We start from the raw sequence: 23608 nt of genomic DNA, 5'->3' as shown, positions 1-23608 counted from the left end.
AACCCAATAACCTCCACTTAACCTTTTTGAACAGTAAGGGCAATTTAGCATGGCCAATCCACCTAACCCGCACATCTTTGGACCGTGGGAGGAAACCGGAGCACCCGGAGGAAACCCACGCACACACGGGGAGAACGTGCAGACTCCGCACAGACAGTGAACCAAGCCGGGAATTGAACTTGGGACCCTGGAGCTGTGAAGCAATTGTGCTATCCACAATGCTACCGTGCTGCCCTGTTCTCAGAGTAAAGGGAAAAAGTCCTCTCTTCTTTCCCCAGAGCTCAGGCAACTCATGCAAGGTAGCGAATTGCAACATTGATAGCTAATAACTTGCACGGTTACCCTAGTTAATGGCACTTTAAGGCACAGCAGTAGTTCCCGAAATCTGCTGCTGGTACATGGTACAAGATAAATAAATTATTATTTAAATATGTGAACCTGGACAGCTCTCATGGGATATGTATCATGTATGTTTGATACAAGGTGTATTTTAGGGGCTGGTTTAGCACACTGGGCTAAATCGCTGGCTTTGAAAGCAGACCAAGGCAGGCCAGCAGCATGGTTCAATTCCCGTACCAGCCTCGCCGAACAGGCGCCGGAATGTGGCGACTAGGTTTTTCACAGTAACTTCATTTGAAGCCTACTTGTGACAATAAGCAATTTAATTTTGTACTTTCTGATGCACTGCCACCACATCCTGATTAGGACAAGATAAAAAAAGTCATATTTTAACCTTCTACAAAGTAGTCAAAGAGATAGCACATATATTCTGATGCACTACAGCAACTACTATAACCAGAAGACCAGTTTAACTTGCAGGCACTTAATTTCCAGCGTTTGGGACCATATTAGATCTGATATTTACCAGCAGACTCCAGTGCATAATCCACCATTCCAATCTGATCGGCACTGTACAGTTTCAGGGCTTTTTGCACAATATTCTCAACTTCCTGTAAACACAAAGGGGAAATGCAGCATTGGTGAAAGTTGGTGTAACGCACAGACCTCGCACATAGAGGCAGGGATCGAGCTGTTAACAGGCACCACTTCCTCTTATGATCTTCTGGCCTCTATAAATAATAAATAAATAATAATAGGTAATAAAAAAAATGGACAAGAATTCTGGGGAGCTGCCAAATACTTCTTACTAGAGCAAGGCCGAATTTAAAAAATCCGAAAGAAATGCTTAAAATATACTGGGTTGAAATTATCTCCTTTATCACTTAGATGTATTACAGCAGGTAGTTCCTACCATATACTTTTGCCGATCCCGCTGCACAAGATAGGATGGACAAGAATTCTATGTTGCTGTTAGTGCTTTGCCCAAGATTCATGAACGCAGTTTGCTCGCCGAGAAATGCTTTCGGATTTACCTCTGTTAATCCTGCTTCGGCTAACATGGCTCTGATAGTTCCTGCATTCTGCTTTGATGTTTGGCCGTAATTCTGTGGAAGATTGGCAAGGATCTTTATCTCCAAGTCATGAAGGAGGGCCTCCAGGTCCTTACGATTTACAAACTGTGTTACGAATGCTTGCTGTGAAGATACAGCTGTGTCATCTTGTGAGGACCCAAAAAGCAGTCTGTGGACCGATTTGAGCACATCTGCCTGCACCTAAATTTAAAACAAAATAAGTACTGAAGGGTCCAATGCTTCTCTTTGCAAATGAGCAAACTCTACAGACACAAAACTATGGAATCTGTACAAACAAAGACTTTAGTATTTTAACCATATTCTTCTATCTTTTACGATTCTTTTATGCAGAATACCTGGCCTGACACTCTGGGGAGGGACGCAAGAGAAACTGGAGGTTGGGTGGCTGGACCATTATCCCAACCCAAGTTTCACTGAAGTATCAAGAATATGGAATCACACGGGCGGGATTCTCCGACCCCCCCGGCGGGTCGAAGAATCTCCAGGGGGGCGGCGTGAATCCCGCCCCGCCGCCGGCTGCCGTATTCTCCTGCGCCGGTTTTCGGGCAGGGGCGGGGATTACGCTGCGCCGGCCGGGGGCTGTTGGCAGCGGCCCCAACGGGCCGAGCGCCCGTCCGTTTTCGGCGAATCTCGCCGGCGTGAAATGGACATGGTCCCACACGGCGGGACCTGAATGGTAGGGTCCTCAGGGGAGAGGGATGGGGGGGGGGAGATGGGCCCCAGAGGAGGGGGCCCACGGTAGCCTGGCCCGCGATTGGGGCCCACCGATCTACGAGCGGTCTGTGCCGTGGGGGCACTCCTTCCGTGCTGGCCTCTGTAGGGTCCGCCGTGGCTGGCGTGGAGAAGAAACCCCCTGTGCATGCGCCAGAACACGCCTGCCCTTCGGTGCCAGTTGGCGTGGCGCCAATCCCTCCGGTGCCGGCCTAGCCCCCGGAAATGCGGAGGACTCCGCAACTTCCAGGTGGCCCGATGCCGGAGTGGTTCGCACCGTTCTTGGTGCCAGCATCGGGCCATCCTGCCGATTGCGGGAGAATCCCGCCCCACATCTTCATACAATGAAGTTGTTAGCCGAATTGGAACTACAGATTATCCCAAAACTTTCCATTCTCTTTCAGACTCTTCTATCTCATTAATGATCATCAATTTTTCCTTTACTCTAGCCAGACAATCATCTGCAATGGTTTCTCTTCCCAGTCCTGCACCATTACCTCTCGTGTCTTCTGAGGATCTTATCTGTGGCCAGTTCCCATTTTTCTATATCTACATGCTGTCAACATCTAAAAGCCCATTTTCCGATCCCCCAGCTGAATGTTTCTCGACGGCATACCGTTCGCTGGCAGCGGGATTTTCTACTCCTGCCTCTTATCAATGGGATTTCCCATTAAAACCACTCCACACCGCCAAGAAACCTGTGGGCAGGGGTGTACTGTCGACGGGAAAAGAGAATCCCAACAGCAGGAGAAATCCAGTTTCCACTTACAATGACAATACCCAGCATTAACTCAACAAATCTCTGCCTTTCCACTGCTGTCTCGATATTGTCGCACTGCTTATCTAAAATTCCTATATAGAATCCCTACAGTGCAGAAGGAGGCCATTTGGCCCTTCGAGTCTGCACCGGCCTTCCGAAAGAGCACCCTACCGAGAACCAGTCCCCCGTTCTATCACCGTAACCCTACCTAATCTGCACATCTTTGGACTGAGGGGAGAATCGGGAGTATCCAGAGGAAACCCAGACGGTCATGGGGGAACGTGCAAACTACACACAGTCACCCAAGGCCGAACTCGGGTCCCTGGCACTATGAGGCAGCAGTGCTAACCACTGCCAGAAACTGAATATTGGGAAGATTTAAATCATTGTGCAAAATCTTCCAGCTGTTCAGGTTGGTGGGATGTTCCGGTCCTGCCGATGGCACACCCCCTCCAAGGGATTCCCAGTGGCGTGGGTTGGATTCAATGTGAAATCCCATTGAAAGTGGCGGGATCAACAGTGGGCCGCCTCCAGCTGCTGAGAAACATTCCACAGGGAGGCCATTATCTGTGGTCTCTCCTGCAAATTTAAGTTTCCTAGCCACTGACATCATCCCCTTCCCTGGCAACCATGAGGTTGAACTAGACTTGATGTTATTTGACTCTATCCAAGTTTCTTGTCACATATCCGTGCCATCACCATGTCTCTAACCGCTGCCCCTCTCCAAATTCTACTGCTGCTGTCTTTGCTGAAACATTCACAAAGGTTGAATTTAAAATTAGCCTTTTCAAATCCCTCCATGGCCTTTGCCCCACCCCATCTCTGTAACCTCCTTCAACAACCTGTCAACCATCTACAAGGCACAAGTCAGGAGTGTAATCAAATACTTTCCACTTGCTTGGATGAGTGCAGCTCCAACAACACTCAAGAAACGCAACACCATTCAGGATAAAGCAGCCCAGCTTGATTACTACCCCTTCCACAAACATGAATTCCCTCCACCACCGACGACCAGTGGCAGTTGTGTGTACCATATACAAGATGCCCTGCAGGAACCCACCAAGGCCCCTTAGGCAGCACCTTCCAAACCCACAACCAGTATCATCTAGAAGGACAAGGGCAGCAAGACACATGGGAGCCCCACCACCTGCAGGTTACCTTCCAGGTCACTCAGCTCCTGACGTGGAAATATATAATTGTTCCTTCAATGTTGCTGGGGCAAAATCCTAGAATTTCCTCCCTAACAGCAATGTGGATGTACATACACCTCAGGAACTGTAGCAGTTCAAGAAAGCAGGGTTTATACAGCGGGGACCCATTATGCCATTGACAGGGGGTGAAGGGACCATTGCAACCGGAAATCCCACCAGCGTGGCACGCTGCACCGCAGCAAGATGCTTTTATGGCGCAGCGTGGCCGGAAGACTGTGCCCATAGTTCTTCCCATTCTTATACTCATGGGTTTCTATAGCACACCAAAACATTCCACACTTTAACCATTTTGACTATGCTGCTATCCCCAATCTGGAATGGGCCTCTAAACATGGTTTTGATCGGTTTCTGTTCAATAAAAGCAGTAGCCCTCCAAAAGACTCACATCGTCCTTCATACTTCCAATCCTGCTGCTCAGCGTTTCCACATTTGATGCCATGTTCGTTTGCACAGTATGCACATCCATCAACTCAAACTGGGTTTGGCCGAGCTGTTCTTCCAGTTGGTTTAATGCAGACTGAAATGATTTCTGCTCATCAGTCACAGTACTGAGAACAAAGAGAAGAAACCATCTGTGAACACAATAGGTTTAAAAGCTTTGCAGAGAACGGTAGTAATTATTTATTTTAAACGTGGATTCTTAAAACATATCCAGAAAAAACTGCACTGCTTGGTGGACTGTCAGCAACTGTATAATAGAGCCACCCAGGACCGGAGGTTCTAGGTGCAATTCCAGTTCTCTACCCAGCTAGCTGATCCCATTAGGGGCAGTGGTGGAGCGCCAACATTTTCCTCAATGTGCTCGAGGTAGAGAAGGGAAAAATAGTCAGTAATTTCTACGGGATATTGGATGTCAGGCTCATACATTAAAACTCTAAACTGTTGATGCCTGTGAAACTGTAACTTAGCAAGGCTCAAAGGCCTCAGGAGACGAGGAGGAAAGGAAAAGATGAATTCATGGGAGTTGACTCTTCAATTTTGTATGGGTGAAAGAATGTATCAAGTGACTTGGCCAGTGAAGGGCAATAAACTGCTTCATGTTTCCACGACTAAAGAACTCTCATATGCTGCACTCAAGCATTTTTCTGTTGACATTGCTCCAGTTACAGAAGGGATAGTCAGCACAATTAGCTGGAAATACAAATGACCAGCTGGACAGTACCAAGTTGTGATATTTCCAATATATAGTCAGCTGGAGAATTACTTGCTCTTCCTGCGACACTGCAGGTACCATTTTTAAGTCAGCTCCTAACACTGCAACCCAGCACAACACCGTATTAATTAGTAACAGTCATCAATGTGGCTTTTTCCGATTGGAAACATTTCTGTTGTACAGATGCATGATAGAGAAACTATGCCACAGACCTCAATTCCCATACCTTGCAAAAGCTGATTTTGCCTCCTTTATTTCTCTGAACATCTCCTGGAAAGGGGGCAAAAAAAGAAAAGAAAATGGGATTCAATTTTATTTGCCTGTATGGATTCTCAGTTGCAGCTACCCAGATTTCTCAGAGCCTGCTGGTTTGCCATCTGAACAATCTTGGAACGCAACAGTCTTATTTTCAACTAGACTGTCCGGAAACTTTAAAAGCAAACACCACAAATCTGGATTCCAAAACAGAAGACTTTCTCCCGTTTCTTTATATATTTACAATGTGAACATAATTGCTAATGTTTCTTATGTATTTTCAGCAACACAGAACATGAAGCACCAGCACTTAATTTTGGGTTTGGCAAAAGGTGCTAGGTCCCAACCACAAACCTAAGCTCAGAGCTGCGCAGATCCTTACCCAGGTCTGGTAGACCAGAATTATACAGCTTTGAACCCCAGGCTAGCTTAAAGTGCATGATAAAATAGGAGAGTCAGCACGGCTTCATCAAAGGGAGGTCATGTCTGACAAATCTGTTAGAGTGCTTTGAGGAGGTAACAAGGAAGTTAGACAAAGGAGAACCCGTGGACGTGATTTATTTAGATTTCCAGAAGGCCTTTGACAAGGTGCCGCATAGGAGACTGTTAAATAAGTTCATGGTGTTAAGGGTAAGATCCTGCATGGATAGAGGATTGCTGACTGGCAGAAGGCAGAGTGGGGATGAAGGGGTCTTTTTCAGGACGGCAGCCTCAGTGATGTGCCTCAGGGGTCAGTGCTGGGACCACAATGCTTCACAATATACATTAATGATCTGGAAGAAGGAATTGAAAGCACTGTTGCTAAGTTTGCAGATGATACAAACATCTGTAGAGGTACAGGTAGTATTGAGGAAGCAGGGGGGCTGCAGAAGGATTTGGATAGGCTAGGAGAGTGGACAATGAAGTGGCAGCTGAAATACAATGTGGAAAAGTGAGGTTTTGAACTTTGGAAGGAGGAATGGAGGCATAGACTATTTTCTAAATGGGGAAATGCTTAGGAAATCAGAAGCACAAAGGGACTTGGGGAGTCCTTGTTCACGATTCTCTTAAGGTTAACGTGCAGGTTCAGTCGGAAGTTAGGAAGGCAAATGCAATGTTAGCTTTCATGTCGACAGGGCTAGAATACAAGAGCTGGGATGTACTTCTGAGGCTGTATAAGGCTGCGGTTAGACCCCATTTGGAGTATTGTGAGCAGTCTTGAGCCCCATATCGAAGGAAGGATGTGCTGGCCTTGGAAAGGATCCAGAGGAGGTTCACAAGAATGATCCCTGGAATGAAGAGCTTGTTGTATGAGGAACAGTTGAGGACTCTGGGTCTGTACTCGGAGTTTAGAAGGATGAGGGGGGGATCTTATTGAAACTTACAGGATACTGTGAGGCCTGGATAGAGTGGATGTGGAGAGGATGTTTCCACTTGTAGAAAAAATTTAATCAGAAGACACAATCTCAGACTAAAGGGACAATCCTTTTAAACAGTGATGAGGAGGAATCTGTGGAACTCTTTGCCACAGAAGGTTGTGGAGGCCAAATCACTGAGTGTCTTTAAGACAGAGATAGATAGGTTCTTGATTAATAAGGGGATCAGGGGTTATGGGCCGAAGGCAGGAGATTGGAGATGAGAAAAATATCAGCCATAATTGAATGGCTGGGCAGACTCGATGGGCCGAGTGGCCTAATTCTGCTCCTATATCTTATGGTCTTATGTATCAGAACATTTCATAAATTGTTATGCTGGCATTTTGTCACCCATCACATCTCTTCTTCCCCCTGGACTGTGCGGCTGTTCTGAAGCCCCAAAGTAATACCTATCATTACCGCTTAACAAACCATAGGAACAATGAGGTCTAATTCATGCCCCAATATGCCCAAAGCATACTGCACTCACCAGGTGTCATGTTTCACAGTACTCACATACTATCACAATATCTTAAATGCTGCAAATTCTAATCAGTGCTGATTTATTGAAACACAGTCTGTTTTTAGCATTTCCTGAGGGGGTTGCTCCATAGATTGGCCATTGGCCTCAATATTAATAGGGAGAGGATGCAGGGATGTGTGGCAGCTTAGGGAAAGAGCAGCAAGGGCAAGGACTTGGATGTGGCTGCAAATAATAGAATCATAGAATTTACAGTGCAGAAGGAGGTCATTTGGCCCATCAAGTCAGCACCGGCCCTTGAAAAGAGCACCCTACTTAAGCCACCCTATCCCCGTAACCCCACCTAACCTTTTGGACACTAAGAGGCAATTTAGCATGACCAATCCACCTACCCTGCACATCGTTGGAGTGTGGGAGGAAACCAGGGCAGCCAGAGGAGACACAGGGAGAAAGTACAAACTCCACACAGACAGTGACCTGAGGCCGGAATTGAACCTGGGTCTCTGTAGCTGTGAGGCAGCAGTGCTAACCACTGTTCTGCCCCATAAAATGGTGCAGACTCCCACTCGATTGCTGGTCAGAATGACAGCCCTGCTGGCATGCAGGAGCATATACAAGCAAGCAGCAGGAGACTGCAGCCAGGGTCCTGTAGCGATTTATTGACCCTGCCCTGGCAGTTAGCAATGTTTGACCCAAGATCCGACTGTTTTAATACAGGATTCAGTTTCCTCGTTGTAGGATTCCTGCTCAGTACAGCAGATTAATACTCGATCTGTACAGGTTTACAAAACCCACCTCTGTTTGGCCATTAAGTTCTTGAAGCAGCTGCTCCATTCGGGCATCTTGCTGTTGTTGGACAACGGCTATATTATTCTAGGGGAAGAGAAAGACAAAACATTACTTACTGCGGACTCCCTGGCTGCAGTCTCCTGCTGCTTGTCCTTTTTTGTACAAATGTGGTTTTTTCAAAACATTTGCGAATGGTCCCACCATGCACAATGAATTAATTAAAAATTCAATTTACTCCCATGTTTGAGCATGACCAAAAACACACGTTATTAAATACCAACATCACTTTGCTGTGAATACCGTCTGTGGACTGATTTGGTGTCAAAGTCACTAAATTTACAGTCAATTAGATTTTTAATTTGTGACGAACAAATATAAGGTGCAGTGAGAAGCTCTTGCTGAGCCAGCAAACCAATATCATGTTAGTGTTAGAAGTTATAGGGCCCATGCTACCGAAGAGTTGTTGGTGAAGCTAAGAATTAAAGCTCACCTGAATTCTCAAGATTGAATCATTCGGCAGTTCATCGTGAACCACCTCGCGCTGTTGTTGACTGACAAACTCCTGAAGCAGTTTGGTCACATCGTCTTGTGTAAGTGGTGGTTCGACCGGGATAGTCTCCCTTTCCCCTGCTGGCTGCATTTGCTGACTTAGTTTGGTATCTTGCTGTAACTGGGTACGAAAGTCAGAAGCCAGCTGCGCCAACTGCTGTTCCATTCTCTGTACACGAGACTGTAAATCAAACTTATATTAAAAAACAAATTTCATGTTGGATGTCAACCTGATCTATTGGCTTAATTACACATTATTTTAAAACTAATGGCCTGGATTCTCCAGGGCAGCTCGCGAGACATGGGTTTGCGTTGGCCTGCAGAATCTACGTTGAGCCAAAGAGCGGGATTCGCAATGGGCCTCCATCCCCGCCCCACTGGCCACAGCAGGTTTCCTGACATCCCAGGCGGGCTTCCCGCCCCGACCTGGCAGGACCATGCAAATAGCTCATTATTTTACATGTCATAGATGAGCAGGACGCATCATTCACTAGTCAGTTGGGATGCTCCAACCTCCCCCAGCCAAGAGTCCTGCTGGCATGAATTGGTGCAAGTATTGAGGATCATTGACCTAGCAGCTTGCAGTCAGAGGGGTGACAAAGTGGTAAGTACTCTCCCAACAGTTGCCACCAGGGTGCCGAGCAGGGTCCTTCATGAGAGGTAGGGTCGGGAGCTTATGCTCGGCTGGGAGGCTCAGGGCAGGGGTCTTCCCTGGAATGGGGTTCATTTGGCTGCTCTTCTCATCTGCAGCCTTTAAACTCATTAAACAGCAAAGTCAATGTGTAAAAAATATTTTTTTCTCATAATAAAGTGAAAGTATGGGGCTGGTTTAGCATAGTGGGCTAAATAGCTGGCTTGTAAAGCAGACCAAGGCCAGCAGCACGGGTTCAATTCCCGTATCAGCCTCCCTGAACAGGCGCTGGAATGTGGCGACTAGGGGCTTTTCACAGTAACTTCATTGAAGCCTACTTGTGACAATAAGCGATTTTCATTTCATTTCAAGTTTCTCATCTGTACCCCTAAGACCATGGGCTGGATTCTCCGCTCCCCCAGCCACGTGCATCCTGGCGGCACGCCATTCTCTGGTGGCGGGATTCTCTAATCCCACCGCTTGTTAATCAGATTTCCCATTGAAGCCGCCCACACTGCTGGGAAACACAAGGGCGGGGATGCGATGCAGGTTGGATCAAAGAAACATGGCCCATTTAAACAATCACTCAGTATCTCAGAAATACACATCCCTCATAATATGAAAGTGTTCTCATCTGTACCCCTAAACCCTTCAAAACATCTGTCAATAGGCCAAGTTTAAAGTTTTATGAGATGGAAGTCAAAGTTCTCTCTTTAAAGTGGTGGAAACCTTTGAAGTAGTTTTCACAGTCAGTTTCAATACCATTTAAAGTATAGAAAGTCTGTGTAAACGGCTAGGAGATTGAAAGCTTTGAACTGAATTGTTTACATTCAATTTCACACTCCATTGCCTGCTGAAAGCTTCTTGATTGACAGGTCGAGGCAGTTACAAAAGGGAGAATCAGATTGTTTATTTATATAGCTCTGCACGGATCCATTAACTCAGGCTATCAGGTGCTTTCCTAACTGCAGTATTTTTTATGAGTCTTCCTCTTTGTTCTCATATGCTTCCTAGAAAGTGCAGGACAGCTATAAAATTGGCTCAGCAACAGGCAACAAAGAGAAGCTGTTTCCAGTGGTGATCCACAGGGATCAGTTTGGGGGTCCTTGCTGTTTGTTGTACAGATAAATGACTTGGACTTAAATGTGGGAGGCAGATTTGGGATATTTGTGGATGCCACAAAAATGGGCCATGCAGAACTATATTAATGGTTTGGTTGAGTAGGCGGAAAATTGGAAAATAGAATTCAATCTGGAGAAATGTGATGTAATGCATTTGGGCAGGGCAATCAGAGCTAGGGAATACACAGTAAAGAGGAAGATATCGAGATGGGTAGAGGTAGTGAGACACCTCGGAGTGCATGTCCACAGGTCCCTGAAGGTAATTGGACAGTTGGACAAGGTGATAAAAAGAAACCATATGGAATGCTTTCCTTTATGGGATGAGATATTATTACAAAAGCAGGAATATAATGCTGGATCTTTAGAAAACCTTGGTTAGGCCTCAGTTGGAATTGTGTGTAAAGTTCTGCTCACCACATTGCAGAAAGGATATAATTGCTCTGGAGAAAGTACATAGGGGATTTACAAAAATGTTGCCAATGCTTGAAAATTACAGTTATAAGGAAATATTGGAGAGGCTAGGGCTGTTTTCCTCAGAAGAGGAGGCTGAGAGATGACCTAATTATGACAAAATTATAAGCAGTCCAGATAGCGTAGACAGGAAAGACTAGTTTCCCCTAGCTCAAGGGGTGAGACAAAGGTGTCGTTTTAAGGTGATTGGTAGATGGTTTAGAGAGGACAGGAGGAAAATCTTTTTCACCCCGAGGATAATGGACATCTAGAATTCAGTGCCCCAATTGGTAGTCAAGGCAGAAACAGTCAACACATTTAAACGGTACCTACATTTGTACCCAAAGTGCTATAATCTGCAAGGCTAAAGACCAGGTGCTGGACAGTGGGATTAAAATAAGTGGCTAGTTTCTTTTCTTTCTCTTTTTTTGGCTGGCAGACATGATGGGGCTGAATGGCTTCTTTCTGTGCCATGCCTTAAACAAATGAAAGCACTACATTCTTAACCGATAAACCACATTTGAGACAATTTTAACAAAAGCATTGGAAAGGCAGGGCTCCATGACGATGCACTCATCAGGCAACTAATGGCAGGAATATGGGGCCGGGGTGTGGGGGTATTTGAAAGCGGACGGTCACGTGAAAACATTTCCCAGAATATACCCATCCAAAGGTGGCAACCCTAATAAGACATTGGTTGAGCATGCTCCTTGATTCTTGGATGACATGGTTGCCCAGCTGTCAGTCATGGCATTGTGCTCCATGTGGCACATAGCAACTGGCTCTTACCACTCTCAATCACCTCCTCCTCAGGCCTCTAATAATTAAAGCATTGAAAAAGATGTTTATCTTTAGAACAAGCCAGATCCATCATTACTTCCTATTAAATTGTATTAAGCTGTGCTATTAAGCTGTGCTCTGAAAGCTAGCGTTTGAAACAAACCTGTTGGACTTTAACCTAAGAAGTAAGACTTCTTACTGTGCTCACCCCAGTCCAACGCCGGCATCTCTACATCATTATATTGTATGGCAATGAAAGTGCAAGGAGGATTTGAATTGCTCAAGTTCAACTTCGCCCATTGATTGACAGGTCACAGGCTACATGAAACACTCCAGCGAACTCTGACTGACCAATCAGAGCGGAGTATTCACTATGGTTGTCAGGCATAGTTTTTTTGGGATGGGGGGGGAAAACACAATTTGAGAAATTGTTTCTTTCTTGCGCGGCAGATACAAGAGGTGCAGTGTAAATCAAGTTAATGCAGCTGACGACAGTGCCCAAAAATGGACAGAAGAACACAAATTAGAGCTGTCGCATTGAGGATCCCCAAAAAATCAGTCACAGCTCCGGATGCCAGTGAGAATAATTTCCACACATGGGGGTGCACAACTTATGGTCAGCGAGTGGCTGCAGTACAACACGAGAGGGTTTTTGTTTTAGTTTGTCGATAGTAAATAGAGATCAAGGTAAAGGGAAGGTGAGAGGAAGAGACGAGTTGCTGATACTGTGTGAAAAGGTGAAGTGCTGACGGAAATCCTTTATATGGTTCATGTCAGGGGAAAAAGCTGCAAATCAGGACATTTGAGTTATTTCAAGCAAATTGTTGGGACACCAGGGTGTTTAATGAAAAACCAGGACTGTCCGGTCACCATATTCTTTTAATTCAAGGTAAAACAAATATCCTAGAGTGGGGGGATGGAGAGATCTTTTGTTTTAATAAATTTCAGAGTACCCAATTATTTTTTTCCAATTAAGGGGCAATTTAGCATGGCCAATCCACCTACTCTGCTGATCTTTGGGTTGTGGGGGTGAGACCCATGTAGACACGAGGAGAATGAGCAAACTCCACACAGCCAGTGACCCGGGGCTGGGATCGAACCCGGGCATTCAGCGCCATGAGGCAGAAATGCTAACCACTGTGCCGTCCAAGAGATCATCCTAAATTCTGCCTGGAGACTCAATCCATGCAGGGGTCTGATGCATACTGGACAAATAATCAGCTTGTTCCATCACCCATCTAAACACCAAGATTTGCAAGACCCAAAATGATGACAATCCAAGCTGCAACACACTTTAAATCACAATATCTTCATGATGAGACAGAGCACGATGGTAGGAAACAAGAGAAAAAGCAGCAAATCCTGCACTCCAAGTCCCACAGATCCCATGGGACATCCTGCCCCATGTGTTCAAAGATCTGTGGGTAGAATCGGCCTACTCAGGAAAACCCATGGCAGAAATTTGTGCACCTGAATAGATGTCATCCTCGAATCAAGAAACAGCTGACGACAAACTACTAAAAGTGCCACAAAAACCCACTTGGTTCACGAATGTTCTTTAGGGAAGGAAGAACTGCCCTTACCCAGTCCAGTCCATATATAACTCCAGATTCCCAGCCCTCTGAATTAAAATCTATTTCCTCCGTGTGTCTCTGCTAAAACTAAAATCTGTCCAATGGTATATCTTCAAGTATCGGAATTGGACACAACAAAAATACAGTCAGTCCAGTAAGCCCTACTAATTCCTCCTCATTAACATCCAGCAACTTGTTCCAAATGGAAGAGCACGAGCAGTCACTTTTCAGTCAACATACCCCATCATCAGAAATACTTGCAGGGAAATACATATTCTGGGTTGGGGTCTTCAATGTCTATTACGAAGAGTGACTCAACCGCCACCACTGACTGAGCTGGCCAAGTCCTGAAGGGCATGGCTTCCAGATTGAGCCTGCAGTAGATGGTGAAAGAACCAACTTAAGAGAGAAAACCTCATCCTCATCAATCTACCAGCCAACTAGGAATCTGTCCATGATTAAGCAGTCAGGAAATAAAGTCCCATCTTCACAGGGTGCCTTCCATCGTGTTGTGTGGCACTACGACCATGCAAATGGGATAGACTCAAAACAGGTCCAGTATTTTAAAATTGGACACTCATGAGTCAATGAGCGACAGCAGGAATTGTATTCCACCTCAATCTGTAACCGCATGGCCCAGTTTATCTCTCACTGCACTATTACTTAAAGCCAGATGACCAACTTTGGTTCAATGAGGAATATAAAAGGACATTTCAAGAGCAGCAGAAGACATACTTAAAAATGAGATACCAACCTGGTAAAGCTACACCATAGCCCACATGCAAACTAAACAGCATAAGCAGGATGCTACAGGCAGAATTAAGTGAACGTAAAACCAACAGATCAGATCGCAGCTCTGCCATTCTGCCACATTCCCATAATTTATGGTAGTCGACAATTTAACAACTAGTAGGAGGAAAAGGCTCCATGAACAAAACCATCCTTAATGATGGCAGAGCTATCATGTGAGTACAAGAGACAAAGCTGAAGCATTCACAACCATCTTCAGCTAGAAGTGCTGAATGATGATCCCTCTAAGGCCCCCTCCAGAAGGCCCCACTATCACAGATGCCAGTCATCAACCAATTTAATTTACTCCATATGATATTAAGAAACAACTGAATGAGACTTCCGTTTGCGGCATGTTTGGTGGCTCCTGCCAAAGTTGTCTTTTTCAGATTCTTTACACACAGATTTTGGGAAAATTCTTTTGTGGGAAGCAATTTGCATACCACTCCAACCAGTCCACAGCAGACACCATCTCTCTGGCCCTACACTCATCCCTGGAGCACCCAGACAACAAGGACTCCTACATCAGACTCCTATTCATTCACTACAGCTCCACCTTCAACAGCATAATCCCAGCCAAGCTCATATCCAAACTCCAAAATCTAGGACTTGGCCTCTCCCTCTGCAACTGGATCCTCGACTTCCTGACCCATAGACCACAATCAGTAAGGATAAACAATGACACCTCTTCCATGATAATCCTCAATACGGGGTCCCTGTAAGGCTACATACTTGGCCCCCTACTGTACTCCCTATACACACACGACTGTGTGGCAAAATGTGGCTCTAACTCCATCTGTAAGTTTGCTGATGACACGACCGTAGTGGGTCTGATCTCAAACAACGATGTGAGAGTACAGGAAGGAGAGAGAGAGCCTAGTCCCATGGTGCAACGGCAATAATCTCTCCCTCAATGTCAGCAGAACTAAGTTGCTGGTCATCGACTTCAGGAAGCGAAGTGTCATGCACACCTCTGTCTGTATCAATGGTGTCGAGGTGGAGATGGTTGACAGCTCCAAATCCTTAGGTGTATACATCAACAATCAATCTGTCCTGGTCCACCCACGTCGACGCTACGACCAAGAGAACACATTAGCGCCTATACTTCTTCAAGAAACTGAGGAAATTCAACATGTCGACATTGACTCTTACCAACGTTTTCAGATGCACCATAGAAAGCATCCTATCTGGCTGCATCACAGCCTGGTATGGCAACTACTCGGCCCAAGATGGCAAGAAACTTCAGAGAGTCGTGAACACAGCCCAGTCCATCACACGAACCTGCCTCCCATCTATCGACTCTGTCTATACCTCCTGCTGCCGTGGGAAAGCGGGCAGCATAATCAAAAATCCCTCCCATCTGGGTTATTCTCTCTTCCAATCTCTTCCATGGAGCAGGAGATACAAAAGTCTGATAACACGCACTAACAGATTCATTGTTAGACGTTTTAGTTGCTGTGATATGAAGAGTCTAAAGTTCTGTTCCTTTTTCACCAACACACATTTATTTCATTCCAACAGACTTTGCACAAAACTCTAACTGAAGGCCACCTGAAGCCCCTTTACATATCAGTGTCAATTAATGGATACTTAACATAAATGAGACAACTAATTGCAACGTCTCTTAACCCATTACTTAACATTCAAAACAGCTTTCCCCCCACTGTTACCAAAATCCTGAATGGCCCTCTTATGGACTGAACTGATCTCTCTACGCATCTTCTCTACTGTTGTAACACTATACTTCCTATACTTCACCTGATGTCTATGTATTGACAGTATGTATTTATCAAATGTCCTTTGGTTTTCATGTATGGAATGATCTGCCTGGACTATACGCAGAAAATACTTTTCACTGTACCCCGGTACACATGACAATAAATCGAAATCTAAATAGTGTCAGAGGTTGGTTCCTCCTGTTTGGTGAGCTCTTGATACATGTACATAGATAGTTGGATTCAAATATCAAGGTCCTGGAATAGCTGCACCAAATTGTACCCAATAGCATCTTAAACAGGTAGAGGTGATGAGTGAGTGCATTAATTTTTATTCTGCTCAACCTTCTTAAAAATGAGTATGGGTGGGTCACTTGGTCAGTGTGTATACTGACCAGAAGAAGTTTGTTATACAGGTCAATGGTTTGGACATCAGTATTTCTCCTAGATATGTGCAGCTGGACCTGATCCGAAATTCTTTTGAAGGTGGCCTGCACACAGTATCAGGAGCCTGAGGATCAGCCATACAGTCTGATTCTTAAGGAAAATGTTGGCAATCAGGTGGAGAAGTTAGCTACATAATGTAAGATGTCATCCGGATATAGTGGCATTATGTTCAGCTCCTCCAGATGCTACACTGTGGATATCCAAACTCACTCTGCTGTCAAGTGTCCTATGATCAATACAAATAATTTGTACCTGCCTGGTCCCTGTTGCGTAGTTGACAAGGTGGGGGTGGGGAGGAAAGTGAGGATGCGGAGGCTGTTGCTGCAGAGTGAACACGAGTTTAGAGTATAGAATTCTAATTCACTAGTGAAGAGAAGGGCAAGAGATGATCTGCGAGAGTTTTAAAATAATTAAATGGTTTCGCGTATCCTCACAATTTTAAGCACTTCAGGGAGAAAGGAAGGAAATGCCGATAGGCTTAGATGAAGACAAGAAGGCGTTTGAACAACATAAACACCAGAATAAACCAGCAGGGCCGAATGGTCTGCCTCTGTGTTCCTGATTCAATGTAAATAGATATAACTTCTGAAAGAGCTACCATTAGTCTTGTGTGCAACAAGAAAGAATGCTATTTCATAGTGGAAAAGGCATCCAATCAAATGCCTTTTCCACTTTCAAGCAAAGTATTAGAACAGTGAGGATGTTGCTGCGACATTTATGCACAACACTGAATAGACATCTCGGCTGGAATTCTCCGGCCATTCACTGGTCCCGCCGGTAGCGCACCCCCACCCGCATGTTTCCCGGCAGCGAGGAGTGGCTTCAAGGGAATTCCCATTGACAGCGGTAGGAGCAGAGAATTCCGCCAGCGAACGCCGCGCCACCGATAAACAGGTGGCTGGGAGGCTGGAGAATCCTGCCGCTCACGTTGCACCGAATGATGGCTCTACATGAAGTTTATTTGGCCCAAGCAGCAACTGTGTCCACATAGAACATAGTGCCATTCGGCCCATCGAGTCTGCACCGACCCACTTAAGCCCTCACTTCCACCCTATCCCCAATAACCCCTCCTTACATTGTTGGTCACTAAGGGCAATTTATCATGGCCAATCCACCTAACCTGCACGTCTTTGGACTGTGGGAGGAAACCGGAGCACCCGGAGGAAACCCACGCACACACGGGGAGAACGTGCAGACTCCGCACAGACAGTGACCCAGCGGGGAATCGAACCTGGGACCCTGGCGCTGTGAAGCCACAGAGCTATCCACTCGTGCTATCGTGCTCCACACTGGTGGTAAGGATCTAGAACAATCTTGAGTAGAAATCGAAATCTGTCGGAAGAACAGGTGGGTGGCAGTGTGAAGTGGAGTCTTTGCTGTTTCTGTATATTTGTGTGACCGAGGCTACCTTCAGTGTGCCAGTAAGGCTGCTCATCTCCTTATCATAGATTATCATAGAATTTACAGTGCAGAAGGAGGCCATTCAGCCCATCGAGTCTGCACCGGCACTTGGAAAGAGCACCCTACCCAAGGTCAACACCTCCACCCTATCCCCATAACCCAGTAACCCCACCCAACACTAAGGGCAATTTTGGACACTAAGGGCAATTTATCATGGCCAATCCACCTAACCTGCACAACTTTGGACTTAGGGAGGAAACCGGAGCACCCGGAGGAAACCCACGCACACGCGGGGAGGATGTGCAGACTCCGCACAGACAGTGACCCAAGCCGGAATCGAACCTGGGACCCTGGAGCTGTGAAGCAATTGTGCTATCCACAATGCTACCGTGCTGCCCCACGGTATGGTTGTATACGAGTTTCTTAAGTGCGGATCTTTGCTGGGTATTCATTGGGTCAAAGGCTTTCCAAGATTGCAAGCTGTTGGGATCTCTCTGAGTGCCTGTGTACCCGAGTTGGGATGAGTCTATTTTCAGGGATGAATCATTTGATTTAAAGCCAATCTGTTGCACCAACATCAGCTACAAGACCTGCATGGAAGAATGTACAGGTTGTGGGGAGACAGACAGAGAGAGAGAAAGAGAGAGAGAAAGAAAGAGAGAAAGAGAGAGAGAAAACACCCCAGGAAGAGCAATGGCTTTAGCCAGATGTAATAGGAGGTGCCATCAATTGTCCTCACCTGTAGAGAGAGGTCCAAGGCAGGAGCTGCCAGCTTCTCTGGCCAAGCTGACCATTTTGCAGGTTCCCTTTCTAATTTTGCGGGCATCTCAGCTCGAGACCGTGCGGTTCTATGCGATATTAGGAGCCAAACACCTGCAGAAGGATGAAGATTTTGACTTTGTGACCAAAACAAATAAGATTACTATCCATCACTGCCTTGAATATTCAGTATCAGACTGCATTTAACCAGTTCTTCTCAGTTCTTCAACCTGAGCTCTACAACTCACCCTCTTTGTATCCCAGCGCCCATTCCCTACCCTCTACATGCGTACCGTAGTGCCCAACCCACTAGCCTATGTACCCCAGTGCCCGCTTCCTCTATCTTTCATGTACTTACCCCAGTACCCATATTCTGCCATTTACATAGCCCAGTGCCTCATTCCCTACCTTCTACGTAACCCATTTCCAGCCATACCCTCTATGTACCCAATGGCCCACCCTCTAAATTCTCTGCACATCAATGTCACACTTCATATATATATATAAGATCAGTACCCCACTCCCATCCTGTGTATCCCAATCCTCACCCACGAGAATCAGTGCCTGCCCTCCAGCCTCTTTTTATTCTAGTGTCCTACCGTCGGCCTCCACGTAGCCCAGTGTCCCCCTTCTCCACCATCTACATACATAGCCCACGGTCCTGCCCAAGCCTCGATATATCCCAGCTTGTACCTCTATATTCCCCAATGCCAAGCTATATACCTTCTTTATTGCCCAGTGTCCCAGTCCTTAGCCTCGATATACCACCTTCCTATCAGCTATAAATAATTACATAGCTGGTTTCTATTTGGTCTCGTGGGTTCAGCCTTCTCCCACCCAGTTCAGCATGTCATTCTATTATTTCACTCTCATGCATAGAGTTTTTACTCCATAATTCAGTCTTCCCCGAAAATACATCCAAGCTATTCTCCTCAACCACTCTAGTAGCAAGTTCTAAACATTAAACATTCTCTGAATAAAGTTCCTCCAAAATTCCATATTGCATCCACTATGGCTCTCCCATATTTATGGTTCTTCGTTTTATCTCACCACAGGTGGAAACAACATTTCTGCATTCACCTTCAAACATTCCACATTCAAAACCTTTCCTTAAAGGCCACTATCAGGTGGTTTAGCTCAGTTTGCTGGACAGCTCGTTTGTGATTTTTTAATTTTTATTAATTGATTTTTAAATAAATTTAGAGTACCAAATTATTTTTTCCCAATTAAGGGGCAATTTAGCATGGCCAATCCATCTACCCTGCTTGTTTTTTGGGTTGTGGGGATGAGACCCAAGCAGAAACGGGGAGAATGCGCAAACTCCACATGGACAGTGACCCGAGGCTGGGATTGAACCTGGGTCCTCAGTGCCATGAGGCTGCAGTGCAGCTGGTTTGTGATGCAGAGTAAAGGTTCAATTCCCGCACCGGGTTATTCACAAAGGCTTGCCTTCTCAACCTTCGCCGGAGGTGTGGTGATCCTCAGGTTAAATCACCACCAGTCAGCTCTCCCCCCTCAAAAGGGGAAAGCAGCCTTTGTCATCTGGAACTATGGTGACTTTACCTCAGCCTTCCATTTTACTTAGAGAAAAGAATCCCAGTTTCCTATTCCACCCCCACTATATAACCCAGTTCCCCATCTTCTTGCCTTTATATAGCCCTTGCACCCCTACTCACTGTACATTGCGGTATCCCATCCCTAACCTGATTTAGGGTACCAAGTAACCCGATACCAGGGTCATGTCAGCTTTTCATGGAATTCTTCTTGAATTCACTTCTATCAAGATTTTTTTTAGACATAATAAAGTAAAGATAGCAATATTCTTGTCCATGCCTACAGTTTACTCTAAATTGAGCTAGAGCTTACCCAATAAACCAAGCAGGACTAGCAGACTCAACAGTAACCACCTCTTCATACTGGGGAGACACCTGGAAGGGGAATGAAGCAAACATATTAATTAGTCCTTGCACACAGAATCTCCTTGTGCTTTCGCATACAGTACTCTTACTAGTTCCATCAATAACAAACAAACAAAGCATCAATAACTATAGTGACTCACATATACTTAATTTAACATTCAAACAATTTATTTTCCAATCCCCATCTCCCTCAGTACTGTCCACAGACACCTATCCATTGTCGTAATGGGCCATTCTACCAAATATACCCGGAAGGTAAACACAGTAGGGTACAAAGAGGTGTGTGTGTGGGGGGGGGGGGGAACCATTCCAGCAAACAAAACACCATTCATCAAAACAGTTAACAGAAGGTTTTGAAGGGTAGATCATCCAAGGGGCTGGTTTAGCACAGGGCTAAATCGCTGGCTTTGAAGGCAGACCAAGGCAGGCCAGCAGCACGGTTCAATTCCTGTACCAGCCTCCCCGAACAGGCGCCGGAATGTGGCGACTAGGGGCTTTTCACAGTAACTTCATTGAAGCCTACTTGTGACAATAAGCGATTTTCATTTTCAAAACATAATGAAGTGGAGTACAGCAGTGCTCAGTATCACTGCCAGAATCAACGCGATGAGTTTGTAAAATCTGTGATACCTTGTCCTGTTTTACAGTCACCGACAAAATCTTCAACACGGAAGCACATGCAGGGCCATTACACTGGGAGTGCAAACCAATTGAAAACTGGAATTTGTGTTGAACAGAATGCTGCATATGCTGCTCGGGTTGCAGCAGAGAACATTCTGTCTTAGGTATAATGTGTGGGGTATTCTAGGTGGGGATGTCTCCTATTAACATGCCTGCGTGCCTATGAGAGATAGAGAGAGAGAGAGAGTGTGAGTAAGGTGAGTGAGAGCGGAGGTCCTGTAATTGGTAGTGAATGCGTGTGTGTTAGGAGGGGCCCGTGTTACATACAGTGCATGTTGGATATTCTGGGTCAGGTGGGTTGTACATGAACGTTGGGTACTTAGAAACGATGTCCTCTGTTAGGGGAAATTGCCTAAGTGTAGACAGTGTATCAAAGACCTTGCTCCCAAGCAGCACTCACCTGGACAGAGTGTAGACATCAAGCAGGGAAGCTGCAGTTGTTAACTGGTACCAAGCTGTCCCAAGCCACCAGTACACCATGGACAGAGCTTTCCCTGAAAAATAAAGCTAATAGTCAGGAGACAACATCCCATCACCACAAGACAACTGGTATACAATGGAACAACTGATATTGTAGACATTCTCTGGTTTATATTAACTATTCCACAACTTCCCCTCCTAAGTAGCCATTGCACCGATCTGGGCATAACGAAGATTGCAGATGATGTTCTCCCCTCCCACATGCAACACGTTCCTCCAGGGACAATTGGGATAGCAACGTTGAGCATAAACCTGGACCTCCTTTAGGCCAGAGCACTCAGGCCAATTGTAGTAACCCTACTGTTATTCAAATTTGGATCAGGTAACACCACACAGACTGTGGATTAAAAGTATCACTTTCTGGTCTGCACACTTAACTCCCTAATTATGGAGAAATTACATCTTTGGGCACCAACAGAAGGATGTAACAGATTTAAACATCGAGAGGCTGGAGCACATCAGTGACCAAGCACCTTCACCGACACGAAGACACAATCAATCCTATACAGTATTAATAACCATTTGAGGTTTACTACACAGAATATTAGGAACCAAGGTTACTGCAAATTGGTAACTTTGAATTCAAGGAAGGAGCAATGTTTCAGTATTCCACCACATTGACACCCACTTCGCTGGGTAGAAGTTGGGGATGTTTGACATTGAAATATGTTAAGACGATAAGGAGGAATGAAGCCAACACCTGGAGACAGCACAGAGATCCAGTTCCGTAGTTTGGCAACAGGAGAGGCCGGTGCTGAATATGCAGAACCTGGAAAGTGAGGGGAAAAAAAAGAAGGAACACGTTACTAAAGCAAACTTCCCTCATGAAGTCATTCAAGTTTACTGGAGCAGGCCATTTACCCCAAAGTATCTGCAACACTTTGCTAAAGTAATCTAAAACTAATCCCACAGAATTCTATCTTCCTTTGCTACAAATAGCTATCCCATTTTCCCTTAAAAGATGCAACAGTATCTGCCCCAATTACTCCCTATGGTAAAACATTCCCCGTTTCAATAACCCTTGATATAAAATAAATCTCCTAATCTCAAATCTTTATTCTCAATTACATTTTGCCTATGCCACTAACTCCAAAACCAGAACAACTAGTCTTTAGCTATTCATCAATTCAAAACCTTTCTGAATTTTAAAAACAACTATTAAATCCCCTCTTAGCCTTCACCCCACCAGTGTGTTCCCAGCGTCACAGACAAAGACACAGTCTGAGCTCACACATAGCAAAAAGGCAACTCACCACCACCTTCTGAAGAGCAACTAGAGATAGGTAATAAATGCTGTCCTATCCAGTGAAGCCCACATTCCGTAAACAAATTTAAAAAAAGACTTGGGCTGATGAGTAGCAAGTAACACGCATGCCAGACAAAGTGTCAGGCAATCAAAGAGAAAATGCTGGAAATGCACTTTATATAATGTCAGGCAATGGCTGTCTTCAACAAGAGAGAATCTAACAATACTCCTGAACATCCAAAGGCATTGCGATCAACATGTTACCCACTATTAACATCCTCGATCTTTGGAGTTGCCATTGACTAGGAACTGGACCAGCCATGTAAATGCTATTAATACGAAATCTGGTTAGAGAATAGGTATTTTGTGGGAAATGGTTTGCCCCTCCCGATTCCCCAAAGCCTCCCCACCACCTACACAACACTGCACTTGCCTGGATGAATGATGGCAAAAACGCCATCCATGACAAAGCAGTCCACTTCATCAGCACCACCTTAAACACTGCACCCTCCATCATCAGCATATGCAATAAAATAAATGCACTGCAGCAACTTTCCAAGGATATGGGAATATTGGGTAGGGCGGCAAGGTGGCACAGTGGTTAGCACAGAGACGTGGGTTCGATTCAGACCTCGGGTGACTGTGTGAAGTTTGCGTTTCTCCCAGGTGCTCCGGTTTCCTCCCACAGTCCAAAAGTGTGCAGGTTAGGTGGACTGGCCATGCTAAATTCCCTCTAGGTGGGGTTATGGGGCTTAGGTGGGGTGCTCTTTCAGAGGGTCGGTGCAGACTCGATGGGCCGAATGGCCTCCTGCACTATAGGGATTCTATGAGTGGGACTGACTCAATGGGCCAAATGACCTTCTGTGCCATAGTAATTTA

At 45.5% G+C, this 23608-nt stretch overlaps 1 protein-coding gene across 3 annotated transcripts in view; it reads right to left on the bottom strand.

Moving 5' to 3' along the window:
- The window catches only part of sun2 (Sad1 and UNC84 domain containing 2), a 136064-nt gene that overhangs the window by 32072 nt on the left and 80384 nt on the right, over positions 1–23608 (bottom strand). For all 3 annotated transcript variants that reach the window (XM_072492109.1, XM_072492108.1, XM_072492110.1), the window contains 10 exons: positions 22184–22252; positions 21404–21497; positions 20270–20331; positions 18384–18517; positions 8678–8917; positions 8194–8271; positions 5495–5538; positions 4501–4663; positions 1374–1613; positions 866–950 (listed from right to left, as the gene is read on the bottom strand). In XM_072492109.1, coding sequence (XP_072348210.1) covers positions 866–950; positions 1374–1613; positions 4501–4663; positions 5495–5538; positions 8194–8271; positions 8678–8917; positions 18384–18517; positions 20270–20331; positions 21404–21497; positions 22184–22252 — 1209 coding nt within the window. The remainder of the gene's footprint in view (positions 1–865; positions 951–1373; positions 1614–4500; positions 4664–5494; positions 5539–8193; positions 8272–8677; positions 8918–18383; positions 18518–20269; positions 20332–21403; positions 21498–22183; positions 22253–23608) is intronic.

The sequence above is a fragment of the Scyliorhinus torazame genome, chromosome 29 (genome assembly GCF_047496885.1).
Source record: "Scyliorhinus torazame isolate Kashiwa2021f chromosome 29, sScyTor2.1, whole genome shotgun sequence".
NCBI lineage: Eukaryota > Metazoa > Chordata > Chondrichthyes > Carcharhiniformes > Scyliorhinidae > Scyliorhinus > Scyliorhinus torazame.
The sequence above is the reverse complement of the archived record's forward strand: the minus strand, read 5'-3'. Positions and strand labels throughout refer to the sequence as shown.